At 40.9% G+C, this 26082-nt stretch overlaps 3 protein-coding genes across 3 annotated transcripts; all 3 read right to left on the reverse strand.

The window, feature by feature from the left end:
* Positions 1–1704: 1704 nt before the first annotated feature.
* LOC124009503 lies at positions 1705–3494 on the reverse strand. The gene is made up of 2 exons (XM_046321333.1): positions 3085–3494; positions 1705–2969 (listed from the first exon to the last, which is right to left on the reverse strand). The coding sequence occupies exons 1-2, from the start codon at positions 3353–3355 to the stop codon at positions 2440–2442; spliced, it is 801 nt and encodes a 266-aa protein (XP_046177289.1). The 5' UTR covers positions 3356–3494; the 3' UTR covers positions 1705–2439.
* Positions 3495–9632: 6138 nt separating this feature from the next.
* On the reverse strand, positions 9633–12459 carry LOC124009708 (zinc finger protein 567-like). The gene is made up of 2 exons (XM_046321793.1): positions 12000–12459; positions 9633–10935 (listed from the first exon to the last, which is right to left on the reverse strand). The coding sequence occupies exons 1-2, from the start codon at positions 12274–12276 to the stop codon at positions 9905–9907; spliced, it is 1308 nt and encodes a 435-aa protein (XP_046177749.1). The 5' UTR covers positions 12277–12459; the 3' UTR covers positions 9633–9904.
* Positions 12460–20413: 7954 nt separating this feature from the next.
* Positions 20414–24476, reverse strand: LOC124009824 (zinc finger protein 567-like). The gene is made up of 2 exons (XM_046322015.1): positions 24046–24476; positions 20414–21993 (listed from the first exon to the last, which is right to left on the reverse strand). Exons 1-2 carry the CDS (start codon positions 24320–24322, stop codon positions 20945–20947), a joined length of 1326 nt encoding a protein of 441 aa, XP_046177971.1. The 5' UTR covers positions 24323–24476; the 3' UTR covers positions 20414–20944.
* Between the last annotated feature and the right edge of the window lie 1606 nt (positions 24477–26082).

The following is a 26082-nucleotide window of genomic DNA, read 5'->3' on the forward strand; positions in this document are numbered from 1 at the left end:
GGGTTTTAGGCTGGGTTTCTGTACAGTACTTTGAGATATCAGCTGATGTAAGAAGGGCTATATGCAGAATATCACAAAAGTGAGTACACCCCTCGCATTTTTGTAAATATGAGTATATTTTTTCATGTGACAACACTGAAGAAATGACACTTTGCTACAATGTAAAGTAGTGATTGTACAGCTTGCATAACAGTGTACGTTTGCTGTCCCCTCAAAATAACTCAACACACAGCCATTAATGTCTAAACTGCTGGCAACAAAAGTGAGTACACCCCTAAGTGAAAATGTCCACCATCATTTTCCAGCACTGCCTTAACCCTCTTGGGCATGGAGTTCACCAGAGCTTCACAGGTTGCCACTGGCGTCCTCTTCCACTCCTCCATGACGACATCACGGAGCTGAAGGATGTTAGAGACCTTGCACTCCTCCACCTTCCGTTTGAGGATGCCCACAGATGCTCAATAGGGTTTGGGTCTGGAGACATGCTTGGCCAGTCCATCACCTTTACCCTCAGCTTCTTTAGCAAGACAGTGGTCGTCTTGGAGGTGTGTTTGGGGTCGTTATCATGTTGGAATACTGCCCTGAGGCCCAGTCTCCGAAGGGAGGGGATCATGCTCTGCTTCAGTATGTCACAGTACATGTTGGCATTCATGGTTCCCTCAATGAACTGTAGCTCCCCATTGGACATTTTCACTTAGGGGTGTACTCACTTTTGTTGCCTGCGAATTAGGCATTAATGGCTGTGTGTTGAGTTATTTTGAGGGGACAGCAAATTTACACTGTTATACAAGCTGTACACTCACTACTTTACATTGTAGCAATGTGTCATTTCTTCAGTGTTGACACATCAAAAGATATACTCATATTTACAAAAATGTGAGGGGTGTTCTCACTTTTGTGATATACTGTAAATAAATTTGATTTGAATTTGATTTCATCACTTCAGAGAACGCGATTCCCCTGCTCCAAAGTCCAATGGCGGCAAGCTTTACACCACTCCAGCTGACACTTGGTATTGTGCCTGGTAATCTTGGGCTTGTGTGCGGCTGCTTGGTCATGGAAACCCATTTCATGAAGCTCCCGACGAACAGTTCTTGTGCTGATGTTGCTTCCAAAGGCCGTTTGGAACTCGGTAGTGAGTATTGCAACTGAGGACAGACAATTTATACGCGCTATGCGCTTCAGCACTCGATGGTCCCGTTCTGTGAGTTTGTGTGGCCTACCACTTTGCGGCTGAGCCGTTGTTGCTCCTAGACGTTTCCACTTAACAATAACAGCCCTTACAGTTATCCGGGGCAGTTCTAGCAGGGCAGAAATTTGACAAACTTAGTTGTTGGAAAGGTGGCATCCTATGACGGTGCCATGTTGAATGTCACTGAACTCTTCAGTAAGGCTATTCTACTGCCAATGTTTGTCTATGGAGATTGCATGGCTGTGTGCTTGATTTCATACACCTGTCAGCAACAGGTGTGGCTGAAATAGCTATATCCACTAATTTGTAGCGGTGTCCACATACTTTTGTATATATAGTGTATCTAGACAATGCTCCGAAGAAGTTATTACGGTTGCTTGCTCACCCTTAATACCCATAGTTATGCATGATATGTGATACCTGAGATGTCCATACTAGGGTGTAAATTGACATCTCTTTGTAGATTGATTAAAACCAAGTAAAAATGGATAATTGAGTTAATGGGGAGAAAATAACAAGTGGAGCTGTTGCTTTCTTGATGAGGCAAAGAAAAATAACATGAAAAAGAGGATTAACATCTTTAATACTTCATTCATAATGTAGAAACCAATGACAATTTGGAAACCTAAACCTGCTAATCTCAGTACAGTTGAACGGCTCAACAATCAACATATGTAAACAGTTCATTAAATGTACAATGCTGAGGAAAACACTATACAACATGCCATCTTAAATTCTGACATTGGCAAATTTACATTGATATTTTTGATGTAGTTTGAGGTTACGGAGAACTGTGAAACTTTTACCACACTGAACACAATTAAATGGCTTTTGTCCACTGTGAAATCGCTCATGTCTTTGGCAGTTGTCCTGCCTTGTAAACATTTTGCCACAGAGTCTGCAACTGAAAGGTCTCTCACCCGTGTGAACACTCTGATGTGACTTAAGTCTATTTTTCTGAGTAAAACTTTTCCCACACTCAAGACATCTGTATGGCTTGACTCCAGCATGAGAGTGCTGGTGTGCTTCAAGTTGACAATGGCGGTGGAAGCTCTTTCCACACAATGAGCAGATGAACACTTTTTGGTTTGGCGCAGCTCTCCAAACATTTACCATCCTCTTCGTTTTCAATCTGTTCTTATTAAGAATATGCTCTTGGTTGTGTGAGTGTGACTCTGATGTAATCTCAGTTGCTCTGAAGAGCCCTTGTGAAGAAGGTCCTGGCTGCTGCATTCTGGGCTGTATAATCAAGCCCTCCTCACAACAGGATGCAGAGTATCTCTGTACTGCCCCTGCACAACATGTATGGACTCAGACATGGCATTGTCATGATACACAGGATGCCTCTCAGGCTCCACTTTCAGTGGGACAGTGCTGAATATGTCATCCAGTGGTTTCCCTACAATGGACAAAGAGTTACAGGAAGGATGGGATGGGATGGGAGTGGGATATTGATCTGCTTGAGATGAGAACATCTGTAAGCATCTCCCTGTAGAGTAAGACCCATCTGGGTGGCCAGAATTATTCCCACTTAGTCCTTGTGTAACAGAGGACCACAGCTGACTATCTCTCTCGTCCATTCTAAAGTCCACACTGTCTGTGAATCCTGGATCTTGTATGGTTCCCTGGGCTACATGTTCTTCCACCTGCTCTGCTTTCACCAGAAATTCCAGTCCACCCCTCGCCTCTTCAAGGTGTCCAGAACGCTGCAGCTCATTGAAGCTCTCTACTGGGTCCTCTACAGGCATAGTTAGGGATTTCTGGTCCTCTTCATCACCTGGAAGTAGACAGTTTATGTCATTTTGAGAAATTATAAAGTCAAATAAGCAATAAAACACTGAACAATGCAAAATAACCTGACTTGTGCCACTAAGAGTAAGTTTGCCTCTCACCTTTTTGTGGAATCCCACTCTCAACCTGAATTCCCTCGGCATGTTGCCTGTCATTTGTCACTCGTGTTGTTGCTTCCCTTTGAGCTTTCCTCAGTTCTCTTTCCATCAGCTGTAAACTATTTTGAAGGACTTCTATCTCATTTTCCTTCTGACACATTTCAAGCCGTAGGACTACAGTGCCCTCGTCTACAAGTTTGGTTATTTCTGCAACAGCTGACTTAGTTAGCACGTCCATGATGGCAGCTATTTGTTTACTGAAAGAAACAGACATTGTTTTTTAAAATAAACGTTGTTACACAAAAACGAATATGTAGTGCTTCGGTGAAATGTTTATAACAATCGTTTCTACTATTGTACAGTTCCTTGAAGCTGGCTAGAAGCATTGTTTGTGGAAAAAAAGTTCTTCCGGAAAGCTTGATAACGGAAACGACGACAGAAAGGGTTACCATAAACTTTCTAATAAATGCCCTTTTATGTGGATATTTCTGTGAAATCAGTCAAACAGCTACTTATAAAATTGAAAACACAAATAAGATAATCAGTTCTCTGCAGAAGAAGTTAATTCCTCAAAACAATTTTAAAAAGAATTGGTTTATGGAATTGATACAAATTATGACAAAACATCTCTAGACAATGCTCCTAAGAAGTTATTAAATGTGGTTGCTCATCCTTAAATCCATGGTTATGCATGAGATGTGATACCTGACATTTCCATACTTGAGTGTAAATTGACAACCCTTTGCAGATTGATTGAAACCAAATTAAAATTGTAAGTTAGGTTAACTTAATAGGTTGAAAATAGCAACAAAAGGGAGGACATTTACAGAGAGAAAATCAGTTTTCTGAGTAGCCCTGAATCTACGTGGGACGGTTCTAGGCCCAGACTGAAGAGACCCACAGGGTTCCGGCTCGCACAGAACCCAACCTGCCAGCACAAAACAGCAGCGCTAGTCATATAAAACACACACATACTGGACAAACTATCTGACATGCTATGAGAAACATGACAAGTTATATCAACAAGTAAATTGTGTATTCCTCCAATTCTGATGTAGGTTATAATACCCAACAACTAGGCCTAATAGTCATTCAGCTTGGTGTGGCCATGAGAAAACATGATACATGATGTGTGCGTGTGACAAACAAGTGGTTTTCAGCCAGCTGAATAATATGACAGTGACTTTTAATCAAAATCCAACAGTGGAGCTTAATCAATAAAATAAAGCATTTGGGGTTGTCATAATTGAATATAGGCCTAAAATCAATATATGTTTGAATAAACCCTTATAAAAGTGGAGAGCTTTGAGACTACACTTTAGAAACCAGGTAGCTCGTAAATCGGCTCAGTGGTTTACATCTTTGATTTTCACTCTGTCGCTGCACCAGAAGTTCAGCGGGACTTTGCAGTCCATGATGAGGCGCAATGTAGAGCCGCAGAGAGTAGGGACTGGTGTCCGTTGCATCGTAGTCACTTGCATTAACCAAAATACCACATAGAGAAAACGTTCACTAAGTGTGTCGTTGGCGCATGTGTTGATACTGATGGGATCGAAAGAAAGGCAGTGCTGCTCTCAGATCAGCTTTATCCATTCAAATCTTACCTTAATATAAGAATTATTTAACGTGGTCTCGGGACAATTTGTATTATTCTGTAGGTAAATATGTAACACTACATCAAATACAACAAGTATTGACCTTCCCGTGAAATGCTTACAAGCCCATAACTCTTCTTGAACTGCACTGTTGGTTAAGAAAATATTTACCAAATAGACTAAAGTCAAAAAGAATAAAAAAGTAACACAATAAGAATACCAATAACGAGGCTATATACAGGGGGTACCGCTACTGAGTCAGTGTGTGGGGGTACAGGTTATAGTTGAGGTAATGTTTACATGTAGGTAGGGTTGAAGTGACAATGCACTGATAATAAACAGAGTAGCAGCAGTGTAAATAGTCCGGTGGCGATTTTATTAATTGTTCAGTAGTCTTATGGCTTTGGGGGGGGGGGGGGGGTAAAAGTTGTTGAGAGGCCTTTTGGTCCTAGACTTGGTGCTCCAGTAATGCTTGCTGTGCAGGAGCAGAGAAAACAATCTACAACTTGGGTGGTTAGAGTCTCTGACAATTTTATGGACTTTTCTCTGACACCGCCTATTATGTAGGTCCTGGATGGCAGGAATCTTGGCCCCAGTGATGTACTGGACCGTACGCACTACCCCTCTGTAGCGTCTTACAGTCAGATGACGAGCAGTTGCCATACCAGGCAGTGATACAACCGGTCAGGATGCTCGATGGTGCATCTGTAGCACCTTTAGAGGATCTGGGGATCCATGCCAAATATTTTCAGTCTCCTGGGGGGGAAAAAGGTTTTGTTGTGTTCTCTTCACGACTGTCTTGGTATGTTTGGACCACTGAGGCTAGGTAACACAGTCACCACTGATAAATCCATGATAATCTAAAATTTCAATAAGCATTTCTCAACGGCTGGCCATGCCTTCCTCCTGGCTACTACTTTGCAGACAGAGTTAAGTGTGTCAAATCGGAGGGCATGTTGTCCGGACCTCTAGCAGTCTATATGGGTGTACCACAGGGTTAAATTCTCAGGCCGACTCTTTTCTCTGTATATACCAATGATGTCGCTCTTGCTGCGGGCGATTCCCTGCAATACTTATTTTCCACCATAATTTGCAAATAAATTCATAAAAAATCCTACAATGTGATTTTCTGGATTTTCTTTCCAAATTTTGTCTGTCATAGTTGAAGTGTACCTATGATGAAAATTACAGGCCTCTCTCATCTTTTTAAGTGAGAGAACTTGCACAATTGGTGGCTGACTTAAATATTTTTTTTGCCCCACTGTACATGTGATATGAGTAATGTGAGATGTAAAATTATTAAAGTTGCATTATTTAAAATGGCATTGTTTAAAGTGACTAGTGATCCATTTATTAAATTGTCCAGTGATCGGGTCTCAGTGTAGGCAGCAGCATCACTGAGTTAGTGATGGCTATTTAACAGTCTGATAGCCTTGAGATTGAAAAATAGCTTCTATCTCTCAGTCCCAGCTTTGATGCATCTGTACTGACCTCGCCTTCTGGATTATAGCGGTGTGAACAGGCAGTGGCTCGGGTGGTTGTCCTTGCTGATTTTTTTGGCCTTCCTGTGATATCGGGTGCTGTAGGTGTCATGGAGGGCAGGTAGTTTGCCCCCGGTGATGCGTTGTGCAGACCGCACCACCCTCTGGAGAGCCTTGCGGTTGAAGGTGTTGTGGGGGATCGTTTCAAAATATAACACTTACAAGAACTTGTGAATTCAATATAGGCTTTTAATACAAACATATCAGAAGCCTAGATGGTCCGCGGAACACACACTTTCCCAGAGCACTGGCTCTGTATTTATACACACACAGTATATGAGTCCATTCCATATGTTAATGGAGTTACTTCCCTCAGGTCATCGGCCACCATTATCTTTCAGTCCAAGCTTCCAGCTTGTTCATGCCTAATAACGCCTGTATCCGCTCTTCATTAGATTACAATGGTGGCAGGACCCTCTTGTGTCCTAAAATTAATATATATCTATCTTACCCTAAGCACTTATGTCCTTTACCCTAAGCACTTATGGCCATTACCCTAAGCACTTATGTTTGTTCCTCTCTATCTAATCTTTATAATGGTGTCCTGCTCTTTTCATAATAGATCATGTATTTAAGGGTCACCTCCTCCTCTTTGCCCTAAGCCCTTATGCACTTTAAGGCACGTATGGCTTCGGCCATTAAACTTATGTCTGTTTAATCTTTGGTTTTCTGTCCGCTTTCTGTTTGTGGTCTAATGTATACCTATCTTTGCTCAATAGTGTCATATCTGTCTCTATATGTAACAATAACTACAACAAATGCTGTGCAGTTGCCGTACCAGGCTGTGATACAGCCTGACAGGATGCCCTCGATTGTGTATCTGTAAAAGTTTGTCAGGGAATTGGGTGACAGAATAAATTTATTCAGCCTCCTGAGGTTGAAGAGGCGCTGTTGCGCCTTCTTCACCACACTGTCAATGTGGGTGGGCCATTTCAGTTTGTCTGTGATGTGTACGCCTAGGAACTTAACTTTCCACCTCCACCTTGTCTAAACATTTTAACGATTAAAAGGCCAAAATTTTCACCCAAAAAAAGTCAAGAGTAGTAAATTGGGTTCAATTCCAAATTAAATGTTACAAAATTAACGGTGGGGGAGGTGTTGGTCAAGTATTAATAGTAAATGGTTTGCCCTGGATCGGCGCACCAAGATCTTGGTGCGTCTTCACATGTTGCCGGTCACCAGCGCACCACCTAATATATTTTTTAAACATGTTTTTTTGGTGGTTAGACACTTTTTTTCAGACAATAATGAAATTGGGAAAATCAGTGGGAAGTTTGGAAGCAGGGATTAAACTCTGTTCTCAGGTGGAAAGTGTAACCCATACACCAAGGCCCTGCACAGGAAATAGTTATATTAATGGTTGATGACAGTGGGTAACCAAATCATAGATTGCAGTTTCCTTTAACATAGACTGCTTTCAAGATAAGGACACACACATTTTGTATTTTTGGTATTCTCTCTTTAAAATAGGGATGGGAAAAAAATCCTGCTCGCTCTCCAGGAGGGTTAGCCACCCCTGATCGATGTTTCCCAAGTGCTGGGTGTTTGAAAATGTTCTGGTTATAACAATATATTTCTCAAAATCTCTGCATAGACAAAATATACGTTTATGAGGTGTGAGTCCCCCAATCATCTCTGCCTAACGTGCCTGGAGCATTTCATATCCAATACTTATCTGTATGACTTATTCAAAACTGTAAATGAATGGCTGAAAAAATACATAGCCTCCTATAATTCATTTTGAAAGACAATTAGGCATATCAGATTTCAAATATGTGATTACACTGGCAAAATTGTGATGAAGCGGAATAAAACAAGTTTTTGGGAATAATAGTAGTGTTCTTGGTGACAAGTATATCAATTACCCTATATTTTAGCCCATTGTTAAGAATGAGAATTGTTCCACTGACCTGGTGAATGAAGTAAATATAAAATGCCCTTTAGACGACCCTACACTCCAACCAAATAATTATTATATTTATTTCCCCTCTAGAATCAGGTCACTCTACCAAACTTCTATGCTAAAATATACTGTCGGTCTCTATCTGCTGCTTTTCGATGTCACAGCCTACATGCCAATCACCAAACGAGGGGACTAATGCAAGTGTGGATTAAATCAACTTTAGTGCATGCTGTCAAAAGACTGTATTCTGCAATAGAGTTGGGAGTAACAGCAAACTGATTTTGTTGACAACATTGTACATAAAACAGAGCTACCGTGTTGCTCTTTTTACAGTTTTATAAACTCAGCGGAGAACGTTCTCTCTCCCCATTCAGCACCCCATTAATATTGTGTTTTTTCTTTAAAAACGTGCATCCAATCATCTTGATCCATTACATAACTAGACCAATCATATGCTTTAATGTGCCACAGTTCAGTGCCGTGGCAAGACAGGCCAATAATGATAGAGGTTCCGCTTGTGATGTTATTAAATTGCAGGTGCAGATGCTCCGATTTCAAAACCATTTGGATCACAGTTGAAAATGACTCATTTGAAAAATAAATTAGAAAAATAAAACCAGTACTTTTCGATGTGTGAGAAGAGGCTCAAATGAGTGTCTCACGGCCAATGCGTTAGAGTTGGCAGCTCTGGGTAAGGCAAACAGTTCAGAGATTTAACGATGCTCCTACAAAGGATCGAACGATGAGCTTAACCTTAAACCGGCCCTGGAGCAGCAAGTCTCAGCCTCTGGGCCAAAACAAATTTTGAAACATCTTTGACAGTCGCACTTGGGACAGTGGACACCTAGTTACAACGGGAAGAAACAATTAGGCTATTATTATCAGTCATGTCAAAACCAACAGGGTACAAAATCTTCAAGCAGTAACGTTAATCATGCAACTTATGTTACAAAAGGCTCTGACATCCAGTAAGCCTAGCTGGCAGTCGAACAACAATTCAACTATCCGTAAACAAATAGTGGTTGATTGACAGTTTCACATTTCGTTGCATTGCACTGCAAACTCCTTGTAGAAATGTTAGATGTTTTACAATGCAATCATCAAATGTAAACTTTATTTCAACCCCAAAATGTACTAACTCGAACTGCTGCTACGATCAGGCAACAAAGTAACACTATTGGACGTGCTACGGAAATGAATGATAAATAAAGAGAATATGCACAAAGCAATTTAAGATAGCATGCAGCTGTTGCTCTCTTGATGAGGCAAAGATAAATCAACATTTTAAAGTGGCAGTCCAGTCTCCTTTTCACCTCATTTTACTTAACTATGTATACTAAATACGTGTGTATATATATATTATATACTTATATATGTGTAACTACATACTTGACTGTATGTTTCTTTATTCCATGTGTAACTCTGTTGTTGTTTGTGTCGTACTGCTTTGCTTTATCTTGGCCAGGTCGCAGTTGTAAATGAGAACTTGTTCTCAACTGGCCTACCTGGTTAAATAAAGGTGAAATAAAAACATTAAAACTGAAGGCGGTGGTCCAGGTAAGTCATGACAAAGCACAAGTAAAAATGTTTTACCCTTTAGTTTGTGGTGTACTTTACTGTACTTATACATCACTGGATGACATCTTGAAATACTTGATTGAAAACCTCATCCTGCTAATCTCAGTACAGTTGAACAGTTGAACAATCAATATGAACAGGTCATTAAGTGTACAATGCTGAGGAAAACACAGAACATGCAATCATACATTCTGACATTGGCAAATTTACTTACATTGATGTTTTTGATGTAGTTTGAGGTTACAGAGAACTGTGAAACTTTTACCACACAGCACACAACTAAATGGCTTTTGTCCACTGTGAAATCGCTCATGTGTTTGGCAGTTGTCCTGCCTTGCAAACCTCTTGCCACAGAGTCTGCAACTGAAAGGTCTCTCACCCGTGTGAACACTCTGATGTGACTTAAGTCTTTGTTTCTGAGTAAAACTTTTCCCACACTCAAGACATCTGTATGGCTTGACTCCAGCATGAGAGTGCTGGTGTGCTTCAAGTTGACAATGGCGGTGGAAGCTCTTTCCACACAATGAGCAGATTAACACTTTTTGGTTTGGTACAGCTCTCCAAACATTTACCAACCTCTTTGTTTTCAATCTGTTCTTATTAAGAATATGCTCTTGGTTGTGTGAGTGTGACTCTGATGTAATCTCAGTTGCTCTCAAGAGCCCTTGTGAAGAAGGTCCTGGCTGCTGCAGTCTGGGATGTAAAATCAAGCCCTCCCTCACAACAGGATGCAGAGTATCTCTGTACTGCCCTTGCACAACATGTATGGACTCAGACATGGCATTGTCATGATACACAGGATGCCTCTCAGGCTCCACTTTCAGTGGGACAGTGCTGAATATGTCATCCAGTGGTTTCCCTACAATGGACAAAGAGTTACAGGAAGGATGGGATGGGATGGGAGTGGGATATTGATCTGCCTGAGATGAGAACATCTGTAAGCATCTCCCTGTAGAGTAAGACCCATCTGGGTGGCCAGAATTATTCCCACTTAGTCCTTGTGTAACAGAGGACCACAGCTGACTATCTCTCTCGTCCATTCTAAAGTCCACACTGTCTGTGATTCCTGGATCTTGTATGGTTCCCTGGGCTACATGTTCTTCCACCTGCTCTGCTTTCACCAGAAACTCCAGTCCACCCCTCGCCTCTTCAAGATGTCCAGAACACTGCAGCTCATTGAAGCTCTCTACTGGGTCCTCTACAGGCATGGCTTGGCCTTTTTGGTTCTCTTCATCACCTGGAAGTAGAGTAATTGTAAAGTCAAATAAGCAATAAAACAACACCTTGAACAATGCAAAATAACCTGACTTGATAGCACCAAATGTCAGCATGCCTCGGGTGTATTTACAACAAGGGGTGTGGTCCTTTATAGCTCAGTTGGTAGAGCATGGTGCTTGTAGCGTCAGGGTAGTGGGTTCGATTCCCAGACACCCATGCAAAGCTGCTTTGGATAAGAATCTTCTAAATGGCATATATATATAAGAATTACATAGCCAGAAGTTACAACAGACCTGCTTGCTAATTTGTCCCGGGATGTTTGCGACGTGTCCGGTCTGGTCAGCATGTTAGACCCTCACCAAAACACATGTAACATTTTTCACAAGCTACACAAGTTATTAGTTGTTAGTTATTAGTTATTCTACATAGGAAATCCCAGGACATAGTGTCTAATACTTTAACAAGCTCACAACTACAGTTCTCACTGCCTAGTTGGATATTCATTTCCCAGTGAGAAAACACGTTTCTGTACTTACAGCATTAATATCAATTAATTTTTACATCAGGATTTGCTTTGGCGGACCTTTTATTGACATTAGTCAAAAAAACTCACGGATGAAACTATTTGTCAAATTGTTTTATGTTCTACTTTTACAACGGGTTGGTCTTATCCTGAATGCTGAATTATTAAAACCGCATTCTGCCTACACAAGTTACCACCAGCTAAATCAATGACGTTAAAATGCCTATTTACTCTGTTCCATCTGACTGTGCAATCCGCTGTCTCATCAACCTAGCCAGGCAATTTATAAACGTAATATCCACTATAAAAAGCATCTAGACATTATCTCACATTTCTTTTAGACTATCATTTAGATTTCAACAGCAGAGATTTGTCTGTCGATTGTTTCCATATTAAAATTATATCTCCAGCTGTCCTATAGTAATGAACGAGTCGGGACGAAACAGTGTTTCTCAGGCAGTCGAAATCATGAATCAGCTGGCATCCTTTTTATGGATACAATGGAAAGCAACGCTAGTGTATGTAAATGTACCCGCGTTGCTAAAAGCACATACTCTTACCTTTTTGTGGAGTCCCACTCCCAACCTGGATTTCCTCAGCATGTTGCCGGTCATTTGTCACTCGTGTTGCTGCTTCTCGTTGAGCTTTCATCAATTCTCTTTCCATCAGCTGTAAACTAGTTTGAAGGCCTTCTATCTCATTTTCTTTCCGACACATTTCAAGCCGTAGCACGACGGTGCCCTCGTCTACAAGTTTGGTTATTTCTGCAACTGCAGCCTTTGATAGCACATCCATGATTGCAGCTATTTGTGTACTGAAAGAAACAGTGTTAGACATTGTTCTTCAAATAAAATCACTGCTGTTATACAAAAACGAATCTGTAGTGCTAGTGCCTCTGGGAAATGTTTATAACAGAATCGTTTCGACAACTGTACAGCTTATCGAAACTGGCAAGCCACATTGTTTGGTAAAAAAAGAAGTCTGGAAAGATGGATAACGGAAATGACGACAAAGGTTTCCCCTAAGCTTCTTCTTCGGCGAGGTTTAACGGAAGTTGGCATCCAATACGTTACATTACCGCATCCAACGAAACTATTTTTTACTTAACTAGGCAAGTCAATCCTGAAGAACAAGTTCTTCTTTACAATGACGGCCTACGGGGAAACAATGGGTAAACTGCCTTATTCAGGGCCAGAATGACAGATTTAACCTTGTCAGCTTGGAGATTCGATCCAGCAACCTTTTAGTTACTGGCACAATGCTCTAACCACTACCTGCCGCACCACTACACTTTGTGATACAAAATGTGCAAGGGGAACCAGAAAAAAATAGTATACATTTTTAATTACCCTACCAACTAACCAACTACTCATCTAAACCCAACACCTTATTCCACTACTTTAACCCAATCTGAATCAGGTCAACAGCCTGAGGCAGTGGCGATTTTAGGATGTAAAAATGGGTGGGGGAAAAAAACAAAAGTGGGATGGATGCATGCCAGCAATGCCACAACACTAAACAATACATTAATTGCACTATAACGGTGACAAACGGTGCCCACAAACAGCCTACATAAAGCTGACCCAAGGTCTCAACATCTTACCACTGCTACACCTGGCTATCAGCAGAGTCTTGTCTGGCAGCAAAACAGTTAATTCAGGCTCATTTACTGCCTTTAAAAAAACATAGCTGATATGGCTGACTTGCTTAAACAAATGTGGTTTCTAATGACAATTAAGATGTACAAACTATGGCATAAAGTGGACGAGAAGCAGATAAGAGGCAATCCGTAATTTCAAGTAAGACATTGATGAGCAAGCTAGGATGGACATAGGCAATATAACTATTTGTTTAGCACCTTTGAAACGTACAGAGAGAAACTTCAGAACATAGGCCGTTCTTACAGTGTTCTCCCTGTACACCAAGTCAGAACCGTAAAATAAATAAAGGAGGCATATAAACAGACATTGAAAGTTCTTACAATATTCAATGATTGCAATTCTCTAAAACGGGTTATAGACTACATGTGCACTACCAAGTCAGAACAGTAAGTGAAATTAAGAGGGGTAAATAGACCTAATTATTAGGTTGAGGCACATGGGCTACTATCTTCCTACACAACATACACTTAGTATTACTTTCTTAGCTACAGTATACATATCTCCCTGGCATATTACATAATTTATGCAGCAGCATACAATACATTTTTTTGACTCACCTTGTTGTGCTGTGCTCACTTGAACAGGAGGGTGGTGTGGTGGTCCTTCGAGGGCAAATTTTGTCCTCAAAGTCTGGCATTCTCTGGATTTATGTTGCTTTCAAAACAATTGGGAACTCAGGTCGAATCATGATGACGTCATTGATATTCAGGTCGTAGCTCTAGAAAGAGCCTGGATTTACAATTCAGAGTTGAATGACCGTTCAAAACGTATTTTCCCAGTTGGAGCTTATTTATTTCCTGACTTCCCAGTTGTCTTGGACTCGCTGAAGTCAAGTTTTCGCAGTTCCAAGTTAATAGTTGTTTTGAGCGCGGAACAAATCATGCTTCATTGACAGCATGGCCAATGTTGAATGACTATCATTTTACATTTGGAAAAGAGCACCTTAATCCCAGATTTGGCACCACACAGCCACTCCACTGAATAACAGGCTAATGTTTGCTTTGCAATGCTTGCAGTTAATGTTAGCCACTGTCACTGATTCCTTCCAAACCACTCATTGTTGAATTTGTGATTTCCAACTTGTTGTTTAAACATTAAGATTTTGAAAGTATGATGTTATCATGATCAGTCCAATCAAAGCTACTGTACATATAACGTGATTTGACGTCATTTTATCTGTGGCCAATGACCTTGAGCCTTCTTGGATGGGCACTTCTAATGTAACTTTATGGCAGCACCCAAGGGGCTAGGATTTTGTAGCTCTCCCCTTAGACTTGGCAGTGCTGTAGTGTCCCCATGAGTGACAGAACACTGAGCCAATCACGGCGCAACACTCTGTATTTTCTACTTGCTTGCCCCACCACAGAACACACTGAGCTCAAACTCGGCATTGCCCACCTCCTTGCTTGTTCTGCCCACTATGCTTAATTTTCTCCCACTGTAAACTACACAGATGAACTTTCTTGGGTTAGTTATACACATATTTTCTACCACATGCTGTAACAAATGTTGCCTCAAATCTTTTGTTGCACGGAGTAAATTTTAGGTCTTGTGAGCGAAAATGTGAACATTGGGAGAATTCTGTGCAACTTCCGGCACGTTTTTACAGTGTACCCTCACAGTTTTAGACAGTAGCAAATAGGCTTTTGTGGCCTTTTGAGCATAATTTAGGCCTACCAACAAATGAAATGGAGCAAATCCCATACCATTCACATGAAATAGCTTTTGATTTCTATGATATAGCTTACAGTATGAGGTGTTCAATGCAGGCCTAAATTGACTGTGCATTGCATTGTATTGTGTTGTATGACGCAAGAAACCATTTTAGAAAATAAAATGTATTTTTATTACCAACCAGAGAATTAGACAATATAGGCTACCCCTCTGTCTATTGGCGTATTTTCTTATTCAAACCTGTCTCAAAATACAACACTGCCCCTTTAATTAATTAAGACATAAGCTTTTTACCTGACTGGCTTTTCAAAGACTGCTTTTTTAAATTGAACGTTTATTTAACTAGGCAAGGCAGCTTGAAATGTAGCCCACACATTTTGTGCTTTTGTAGGAAGCAGTAACTCCTCATTGTTATTCTTACCTATAACTGGACGTATAACTCGCTAACTAGCAAAGGACATCCACAAATGTCGAAAAGCGCGGCTTTGTGCTCTAATCGGAATTGATCAATTTTGCATAGGATGGCAGGCCTGTCAACTCCTGGACACTCTTGTCATCGTTCTTGATACTTGCTTGATTAATGGACAGCCGATCTACCTTTATTTTGCAGGACCTTTTCTCTCTCTCTTAGATGATCGATCTCGGTCAGCAGAGATGTACGTTCAACAGCAGATATGTACTAAACTTAATATTCTCTCAGGTCATCCACCAGGCATTTTAGCGTTTTCTTGCAGATTCGCTGATTGCAAGTGCCCTCCTCTTTACCCCCTTAATCTCCATATCCTGTCTGGTTTAAAATGTATTTAGGTTGTAGTGACAGGTTTCTTTATGACTGGATGTAAGGCGGGCGAAGACAGATGGCAGGTAGTCAGAGCTCAGGAGTTGGCATCAACTAAACCAGGTATTCCCAAACTGGGGTACGTGTACCCCCAATGCCGTCGGAGCTACGCCATATAAAAATGTGATTCACATAAAACCTTTTTTTTTTTTTAAATTAGTCACATTTTCAAACAGTCCATTTATATTTTACAACAGGGCTATACATTTGGGTGAGTTTTTTAAAAATCGCCTGAGTAGCCTCTTCTCACTGCCAAAAATAAAATTAAACCATCTAGTGTTCAGCAAAATAACACAATGTCAAATACAGGTAGCCTAGTTGTATAATAAACATCCAATCACATAAACCGTTACTCTCTCGCGGGAATTCCACTAACCGTCTGTATGTAGCCAAACGTAGCAGCTGCTCATTCCGTTTGGTCGAAAATTGATAAATGGTTAAAAAAAAAAGTAAGGCCTGCGTCCATAGAGACTCATACCAACTCTACTGGTAGTACTGCTACAACCAGTAGTACTACACCTGCAACTTGTGAACGACACACGTTGTTCTGGTTCCAGGAGCACATCCAGTGCTGGCATCAGTAATTCTACATTTGTTGTTAACCCAGCTAGCATGGACACTGACAGTTGTGAATCTGATGCAGCCGAAGACCTACTTTCCTCTTACCCGGGACAGCACCGAACAACAGACAGGGACATTGGACCATCGAAGAGGTGCAAATATGATAACTACATTGATTTGGGGTTAACTTATATTGGGAGTCGTGCCTTTCCTCAGCCACAGTGTGTTATATGTGCAAAAGTACTATCTCACAACTTGATGAAACCTTCACTCTTGCACAGACATTTAGAAACACAACATGCCAATTTGAAAAATATTGAGTGAGAATTCAGACGACTTTCAGAGTAGTAAGACATGTATAACAGCAACAGATACCATTAATAAGAAGGGGCTAGAAGCACCTTATACTGTGAGCTACTGAGTGGCTAGGACAGGCAAGCCCCATACCATTGTGGATGACTTCATTCTTCCTGCTGCCATAGATATGGCTGAGACAATGTGGGGGGGAAAGGCCCCCAAAAAACTATATAGACAAATGCCTTAATCAAACAACACCATTTAACGACGCATCAGTGACATGGCAGGTGATGTCTTGAAACAATTACTGCGTCGCATATAAGCCAGTGAATTCTATGTGTTACAGCTGGATGAGTCAACAGATGTGGCGGGCCTGGCACAGCTCCTGGTATATGTACGTTACGTTTATGGGGGGGGTCAATTAAAGAATACATCCTCTTCTGGAAACCAGGACAACAGGAGCGGATATTTTTTATGTACTGGACAGCTTTGTGACATCAAATGGACTTTGGTGGTCAAGATGTGTTGGGACATAGTGGAGTGGTAATGCACATGCAAGCAGTTGCTCCCGACGCCACTTAGGTCCACTGCAGCATCCACCGAGAGGCTCTTGCTGCCAAGGGAATGCCTGACAGTTTGAAAGACATTTTGGACACAACAGTGAAATGTTTAACTTTGTTAAGGCAAGGCCCCTGAACTCATATTTTCTGCACTATGCAATGATATGGGCAGCGACCATGTAACGCTTTTACAACATACAGAAGTGCGCTGGTTATCAAGGGTCAAAGTATTGACACATTTAAAAAAAAATTTTTTTTTTATAGACGAGCTTAAAGTTCTTTACTGACCATCATTTTCACTTGTCTGACCACTTGCATGATGACGAGTTTCTCACACGACTGGCCCATCTGGGTGATGGGACATTTTTTTTAGCTTCTAGGAATTGTGTACAGATCCTTGCAACATGTGGCTGTGTATTATCATGCTGAAGCGATCAGGATGTCGTCACGGTATCTCTGCATTCAAATTGCCATCGATAATTTATTTTTTTTTTGTCCATAGCTTATGTCTGTGGAACCATTGTGAAATGGCTAGCAAGTTAGCGGGGTGCGCGCTAATAGCGTTTCAATCGGTGACGTTACTCGCTCTGAGACCTTGAAGTAGTTGTTCCCCTTGCTCTGCAAGGGCTGCTGCTTTTGTGGAGCGATGGGTAATGATGCTTCAAGGGTGGCTGTTGTCTATGTGTGCAGAGGGTCTGTGGTTCAAGCCCAGGTAGGGGCGAGGAGAGGGACAGAAGCTATACTGTTACACCTGCCCATACCATAACCGCAGGAAGAATCTCTTTTACAAGAGAGCCCTGTACACATTACAATAAAACGGAATATTGAAACATCAACAGATATAAAACAATATAATATAAGTTACAAATCACATAGCAGCTGCCTAATTACATTGATATGCTATGACATGTCTCGCAAGCGTAATATGAAAGCTAACTAGATTTTGGTTTAGATAAACAAATGTATACTTTACAAAAATATAAACTCAACATGTAAAGTGTTGATCCCATGTTTCATGAGCTGAAATAAGGGTGCTGAAAAATGTCCATTTCCACAGAAAGCGTATCTCTCTCAAATTCTGTGCACAAAATTGGTTACATCCCTGTTAGTGAGCATTTCTCCTTTTCCAATATAATCCATCCACCTGACAGGTGTGGCATATCAAGAAGCTGATTAAACAGCAAGATCATTATACAGGTGCACCTTTTGCTGGGGACAATAAAAGGACACTAAATTGTAATGTTGTCACAACACAATGCCACAGATGTCTCAAGTTGATCGAGCATTCAATTGGCATGATGACTGCAGGAATGACCACCAGAGCTGTTGACAGAGAATTGAGTGTTAATTTATCTACCATAAGCCATCTTCAATGTCGTTTTAGAGAATTTGGCAGTACATCCAACCTGCCTCACAACTGCAGTCCATGTGTAGAATGTTGTGTGGGGGAGTGATTAGCTGATTTTAATGTTGTGAACAGACTGCCCCATGGTGGTGGTGGGGCTATGGTATGGGCAGGCATAAGCTACTGACAACGAACACGATTGCATTTTATAAATGGCAATTTGAATGCACAGAGATACCCTGCTGATATGCTGATCGCTTCAGCATGATAATACACCGCCACATGTTGCAAGGATCTGTACACAATTCCTAGAAGCTAAAAACATCCCAGTTCTTCCATGTTCTGCATACTCACCAGGCACATCACCCATTGAGCATGTTTGGGATGCTTTGGATCATTGTGTACCACATCGTGTTTACATTTACATTTAAGTCATTTAGCAGACGCTCTTATCCAGAGCGACTTACAAATTGTGTTCCAGTTTCCGCCAATGTCCAGCAACATCCCACAACCATTACCCCAGATTGACTTAATTTCTGCTGATGTTGGCTGATCAGATAGCTCCCTCTTTGAAGTGAAGGGGAAAACCAATAGAATGGCATCACTTTTCAACGGTCGATGACCTGGCAACCATATAAATTGAGACTTCAGTGCCGTTTTCAAAATCCTCTGGCTTAAAGTGCTGGCTAAAAACACAATACATTTTAATATTTCTCTCACCTCCATGGGGAGGTCCTTCACCTCCCAAAATCACCATGAATTCTGGATAGTAGGGTTTGATTACAACCAGGGTAATGTAGCTGGCCCGTTTCTACCGGTGAGATGCAGAAACGCTCGTAGTGGCATGTATTGAGGAAATTCACAACTTTTTTCTCAAGAGAGTATTCAGAACCCTTCACAATTTCCACATTTTGTTATGTTACAGCCTTATTCTAAAATGTATTACATTTAAAAAAATATAAACTGAAATTACATTTACATAAGCATTCAGACCCTTTACTCAGTACGTTTAAAGCACCTTTGGCAGTGATTATAACCTCTACTCTTCAAGGACATTCAGGTGAACCTTCACCCCAGTCTGAGGTCCTGAGCGCTTTGGAGCAGGTTTTCATCAAGGATCTTCCTGTACTTAGCGCTCTTCTTCTTTCCCTCAATCCTGACTAGTCTCAGTCTCTACTGCAGAAAAACATCCCCTCAGCATGATGCTGCCACCACCATGCTTTACCGTAGGGATGGTGCCAGGTTTCCTCCAGACGTGACACTTGTCATTCAGGCCAAAGAGTTCAATCTTGGTTTCATCCGACCAGAGAATATGGTTTCTCATGGTCTGAGTTCTTTAGGTGGCAAACTCCAAGTGGGCTGTCATCTGCCTTTTACTGAGGAGTGGCTTCCATCTGGGCACTCTACCATAAAGGGCTGATAGGTGGAGTGCTGCAGAGATGGTTGTCCTTCTGAAAGTTTATTCCATCTCCACAGAGGAACTTTGGAGCTCTGTCTGAGAGATCATCGGGTTCTTGGTCACCTCCATGACCAAGGCCCTTCTCCCCCAATTGCTCAGTTTGCCAGGTGACCAGCTCTAGGAAGAGTCTTGGTGGTTCCAAACTTCTTCCATTTAAGAATGATGGAGGCCACAGTGTTCTTGGGGACCTTCAATGCTGCATAATTTTTTTGGTACCCTTCCCCAGATCTGTGCCTCGACAATCCTGTTTCAGAGTTCTACGGACAATTCCTTCGACCTCATGGATTGTTCTTTTCTCTGACATCCACTGTCAACTATGGGACCTTATACAGACAGGTATGTGCCTTTCCAAATCATGTCAAATCAATGGAATTTTCCACAGGTGGACTCCAAGTTGTAGAAACATCTCAAGGATGATCAATGGAAACAGGATGCACCTGAAATCACCTGAGTCGGCAGGGTTGCCTAGTGGTTAGAGTGTTGGACTAGTAACCGAAAGGTTGCCAGTTCGAATCCCGAGCTGACAAGGTACAAATCTGTCGTTCTGCCCCTGAACAGGAAGTTAACCCACTGTTCCTAGGCCGTCATTGAAAATAAGAATTTGTTCTTAACTGACTTGCCTAGTAAAATAAAGGTTAAAAAAAGGATCTGAATACTTATGTAAATAAGGCATCTGTTTATTTTACTTTGCAAAATGTGTGCCAACAGTTCAACTATCTGTAAACAAAAATACGGGTTCATTGACAGTTGTCAAAAAGCAGTTTCACATTTTGTTGAATTGTACTTACACTGAAGTCATTGAAGAATTGTTAAAGATGTTTTAAAATGCAATCAAATGTCAAATTGATTTTTAACCACAAAATGCACTAGCTCAAACTGCTGCTATGATATTTTTTTTTACCGTAACTACAGGAGCATATGCGCAAGTAAATTCAAGCTATCATGCAACTGTTGCTCTCCTGGTGAGGCAAAGAAAATACTTAATTCATAATTTAGAAATCAGTGTCATGTTGGAAACCTAAACCTGCTAATCTCAGTACACGGCTCAACAATCCATAAACAGTTCATTAAGTGTACAACGCTGAGAAATACACTTTGCATGTTGTAATCTTACATTCTGACATTGGCAAATTTACATTGATGTTTTTGATGTAGTTTGAGATTACTGAGAACTGTGAAACTTTTACCACACTGAACACAATTAAATGGCTTTTGTCCACTGTGAAATCGCTCATGTCTTTGGCAGTTGTCCTGCCTTGTAAACATTTTGCCACAGAGTCTGCAACTGAAAGGTCTCTCACCCGTGTGAACACTCTGATGTGACTTAAGTCTTTTTTTCTGAGTAAAACTTTTCCCACACTCAAGACATCTGTATGGCTTGACTCCAGCATGAGAGTGCTGGTGTGCTTCAAGTTGACAATGGCGGTGGAAGCTCTTTCCACACAATGAGCAGATGAACACTTTTTGGTTTGGTACAGCTCTCCAAACATTTACCAACCTCTTTGTTTTCAATCTGTTCTTATTAAGAATATGCTCTTGGTTGTGTGAGTGAGGCTCTGATGTAATCTCAGTTGCTCTCAAGAGCCCTTGTGAAGAAGGTCCTGGCTGCTGCAGTCTGGGATGTAAAATCAAGCCCTCCCTCACAACAGGATGCAGAGTATCTCTGTACTGCCCTTGCACAACATGTATGGACTCAGACATGGCATTGTCATGATACACAGGATGCCTCTCAGGCTCCACTTTCAGTGGGACAGTGCTGAATATGTCATCCAGTGGTTTCCCTACAATGGACAAAGAGTTACAGGAAGGATGGGATGGGATGGGAGTGGGATATTGATCTGCCTGAGATGAGAACATCTGTAAGCATCTCCCTGTAGAGTAAGACCCATCTGGGTGGCCAGAATTATTCCCACTTAGTCCTTGTGTAACAGAGGACCACAGCTGACTATCTCTCTCGTCCATTCTAAAGTCCACACTGTCTGTGATTCCTGGATCTTGTATGGTTCCCTGGGCTACATGTTCTTCCACCTGCTCTGCTTTCACCAGAAACTCCAGTCCACCCCTCGCCTCTTCAAGGTGTCCAGAACGCTGCAGCTCATTGAAGCTCTCTACTGGGTCCTCTACAGGCATGGCCTGGCCTTTTTGGTTCTCTTCATCACCTGGAAGTAGAGTAGACAGTTTATATAATTATTAGAAATTATAAAGTTAAAATATTGCTGCAAGCAACAATGAATGGAGTTCACAGGATGACAGAAAGGACAAGATCATTTGGATAACAAACCAAGTAGTACAACTGTGAGAGTATTGAAGTATTTTTGAACACTAATGTAGAGTGTACCAACTGAGATTTAAATCATTTACACAGACAGACATAATAAAAGGCCCAGAAATCAAAGATGACCTCAATATACCAATACACTAATGCTGAAAATATTTCACAAAAGTTAACATAAACCAGTCAAATTGACCTCCTAATTGGTATATAAACTCAAAACATTAAGTAATGACTTAAGAATGATTACCTGCTGCATTCAAACGTACAGCACTTGCGTCATCCTTGTGATATTGAGAGATAAACATGGTAATGCTTTCACCACTGCACTTAAAGATAGTCGCAGACTGCGCAAACAGCAGTACTTAAGGTTTTACATTATCCAGAAAAAAAGGTCCACTTTTCAATACATTCAGACCACATAACAGCGCAACAATGTGATTATACCGTTATTCTAAAAACAATATTTCACATTGTTTGTCTGCATTATTTAAATCAGCAACAAATCATTCTCAAATTCATTAGAGGCTAATTCAATTACTTTCAATACAAAATCTGGACTGAATCTGACATATGATTCATGAGATTATTGCAGATGATTTTGAGCATTAGCATTACATATGCAAATAATTAGTTAAGTGTCCCTGTTCTTTGAGATATCAATACCAAATTCAGTGTGGTTCATCTTAGGGACGTACATGATAACGATGAACAGTTTTAAGTTGATAGGACACTGTGGAGTGAATTTACAGTGGTTTTATAACTGAACACGTAAAATTGGATTATTGATTTGTCAATAACTCAGCCATCTTTTGACCAATCCTTTGTCTTAGTTTGAGAAAAGCTCATGTTAAGAGATGTACCATGGGCCTATTTTTATTTGGTCCGATGGTTCACGTGAAAAATATTTGAATAATTTGCATTTAATTATTAAATGTTATTTAATCAGGGGCGCCCAATTGAGACCAGGGTTATTTTCAAATGGTTCCCTGAGGACAAAATAAAATATACAACTAGAAGATACAAGATAGAATAACAAGAACATTGTTATTAGTCCAAGGACCACATTTGGAGTGAATCTGACTTTTAGACCATGAGAAGCCCATTTTTTATGATTATATTAAGCATTAGTGTTGCATAATCAAAAAAGTGAATTGTTAGTTTACTTATTTAAAATACAGTATCAAGCCCAACTTAACATGGTTAACATGGTAAAGTCTTTGTGGAGTGGATTTACAAAAGGTCGTAAATGAACAAGTAAAATCAAATTTCCTGTTTTATCAATAACTCAGCCATGTCTTAACGTAGTTTGAGAAAAGCTAAGGGTTAGTTAATATATGTAGCATGGGCCTACATATATTGGGCCTACATACATTGTTTTATTTGAGAAGTACACTTTTTTTTTTTTAATAGAGTAAAATCTATCCTGAAGGACCTTAAGGGCAAATGAGGCAAATCTGTTCAGCACGAGGAATGACATCTGCCTAAAAAAAATCAAAGTATATAGTGACTCCCTAAAAACACACCAGCTATGACCAGAAGTGAATTTCCGTAGCAGGTTAAGAGAGCATTTTTAGCTAACCCTAACAATTCTCTTAACCTCCTACGTTTATGCTCCTAACCAGCTACGAATACGTCACTTCTGGTTGTAACTGTATGAAGCTGGTGTGTTCTCCTAGGTCTAACGGGGCAACAGATGTTTTAAGTGAGGCTGGTTATAAGAATATGGCAATTGTGTCATTTCTTTAGAACATCGATTTTAGTTTCGATGTGACAAATTAGGGGGGGAAAGTTGACTCAAGCATAAATGATTTGATCAAAAAATGAGAATAACAATAGGTTGCAAAGCTGTGTACCCATTATAAGGTATCAAACAAAACCGTGAACAGTGACAACATAAGCTGACTTGATAGCACTAAATTGAGTCAGCTCGCCTCACCTTTTTGTTGAGTCCCACTCCCAACCCGAATTCCCTCAGCATGTTGCCTGTCATTTGCCACTCGTGCTGATACTTCGCTTTGAGCTTTCCGCAATTCTCTTTCCATCATCTGTAAACTATTTTGAAGGCCTTCTATCTCATTTTCTTTCCGACACATTTCAAGCCGTAGCACGACGGTGCCCTCGTCTACAAGTTTGGTTATTTCTGCGACAGCTGCCTTTGCTAGCACATCCATGATTGCAGCTATTTGTGTACTGAAAGAAACAGTGTTAGACATTGTTTTCAAATAAAATCACCGTTGTTACACCAAACGAATATGCAATGCTTGTGCCTCTGTGAAATGTTTATAACATAATTGTTTCTACTACTGTACAGCTTGTCGAAGCTGGCAAGCAGCACTGTCTGTGAAAAAAATATGTTCTCTTTCCAAACGCCGGATAACGGAAATGACGACAGAAAGGGTAACCGTAAACGTTCCAATAAATGCCCACATTTCTGTGAAAAGAATCAGAAAACACAAAAAAGACAATTAGTTCTATGCCTATGAAGTTTATTCACAAAAACGAATTAAAAACAGAAAATGCATTGGTTTATGGAATTTATATAAATAATGCCACAAAACATCTCTAGGCAATGCTCATAAATTATTACATTTGCTTGCTCATCCTTAACAACACCATGGTTATGCACGAGATGTGATACCTAATATTTCCATACTTGAGTGTAAATTGACAACTCTTTGCAGATTTATTAGAAGTAATTTGAGGGAGAGAGCGTGTGCGAGAGAGGAAGAGAAAGCGAGAGATCAGTTTTCTGAGTAGCCCTGAATCTTAGTGGGACGGTTATAGTCTCAGGCTGATTTATTCACACAGTATAATTAATAATCAGATTAATAGTCAATAGTCAGAGACTTCAATCCAAAGACGGAAATGAACGGACCTTTAATGCATTCCAGACTAGTACACTCAAGTTAACCAACAGAATGTGCATACAGTATGAAGATGGAAGAATGGCCCTGGAAGGAATTTTGTGTATTTTTTGGTGCTTCCGCCATTGTTTCCTATGACCAAAAAGAGCTTCTGGACATCAGCACCTCGATTTAGACGAGGACTCCTACTTCAATGAGTCGGAGGTGAAAGACATATTGATTATCCCGGACCAGGCCATAATCCCCAACACTTGAAGCAGGCGAAGAGGCCGGCGCGCAGGCACCCTGATGAGACTACGGTTTCAAATTAATAAACCGCTTCTACCCTCTGTTCTATTGGCGAATGTGCGGTCGCTGGAGAATAAACTGGACAAGCTCCATTCGAGACTATCTTATCAACGGGATATTAAGAACTGTAATATACTCTTCTTCTCTGAGTCATGGCTGAACAAGGACATGGGTAATATACACTATATGTATAAAAGTATGTGGACACCCTTTCAAATTAGTGGATTTGTCTATTTCAGCCATTCCCGTTGCTGACAGGTGTATAAAATCAAACACACAGCAATGCAATCTCTATAGACAAACATTGGCAGTAGAATAGGCTTACTGAAGAGCTCAGTGACTTTCAACGTGGCACTGACATAGGATGTCACCTTTCCAACAACTCAGTTTGTCAAATTTCTGCCCTGCTGGAGCTGCCCCGGGCAACTGTAAGGGCTGTTATTGTGAAGTGGAAACGTCTAGAAGCAACAATGCCTCAACTAGGAAGTGATAGGCCACACAAGCTCACAGAACGGGACCTCCGAGTGCTGAAATATTGTCTGTCCTCAGTTAAAACACTCACTACCGAGTTCCAAACTGCCTCTGGAAGCAATGTCAGCACAAGAACTGTTCGTCGGGAGCTTCATGAAATGGGTTTCCATGGCCGAGCAACCACACACAAGCCTAAGATCACCATGCGCAATGCCAAATGTCGTCTGGAGTGGTGTAAAGCTTGCCACCATTGGACTCTGGAGCAGTGGAAAAGCATTCTCTGGAGTGATGATTCACGCTTCACCATCTGGCAGTCTGACAGATGAATCTGGGTTTGGTGGATGTCAGGA

The sequence above is a fragment of the Oncorhynchus gorbuscha genome, linkage group LG22 (assembly GCF_021184085.1).
Source record: "Oncorhynchus gorbuscha isolate QuinsamMale2020 ecotype Even-year linkage group LG22, OgorEven_v1.0, whole genome shotgun sequence".
NCBI classification, from domain to species: domain Eukaryota; kingdom Metazoa; phylum Chordata; class Actinopteri; order Salmoniformes; family Salmonidae; genus Oncorhynchus; species Oncorhynchus gorbuscha.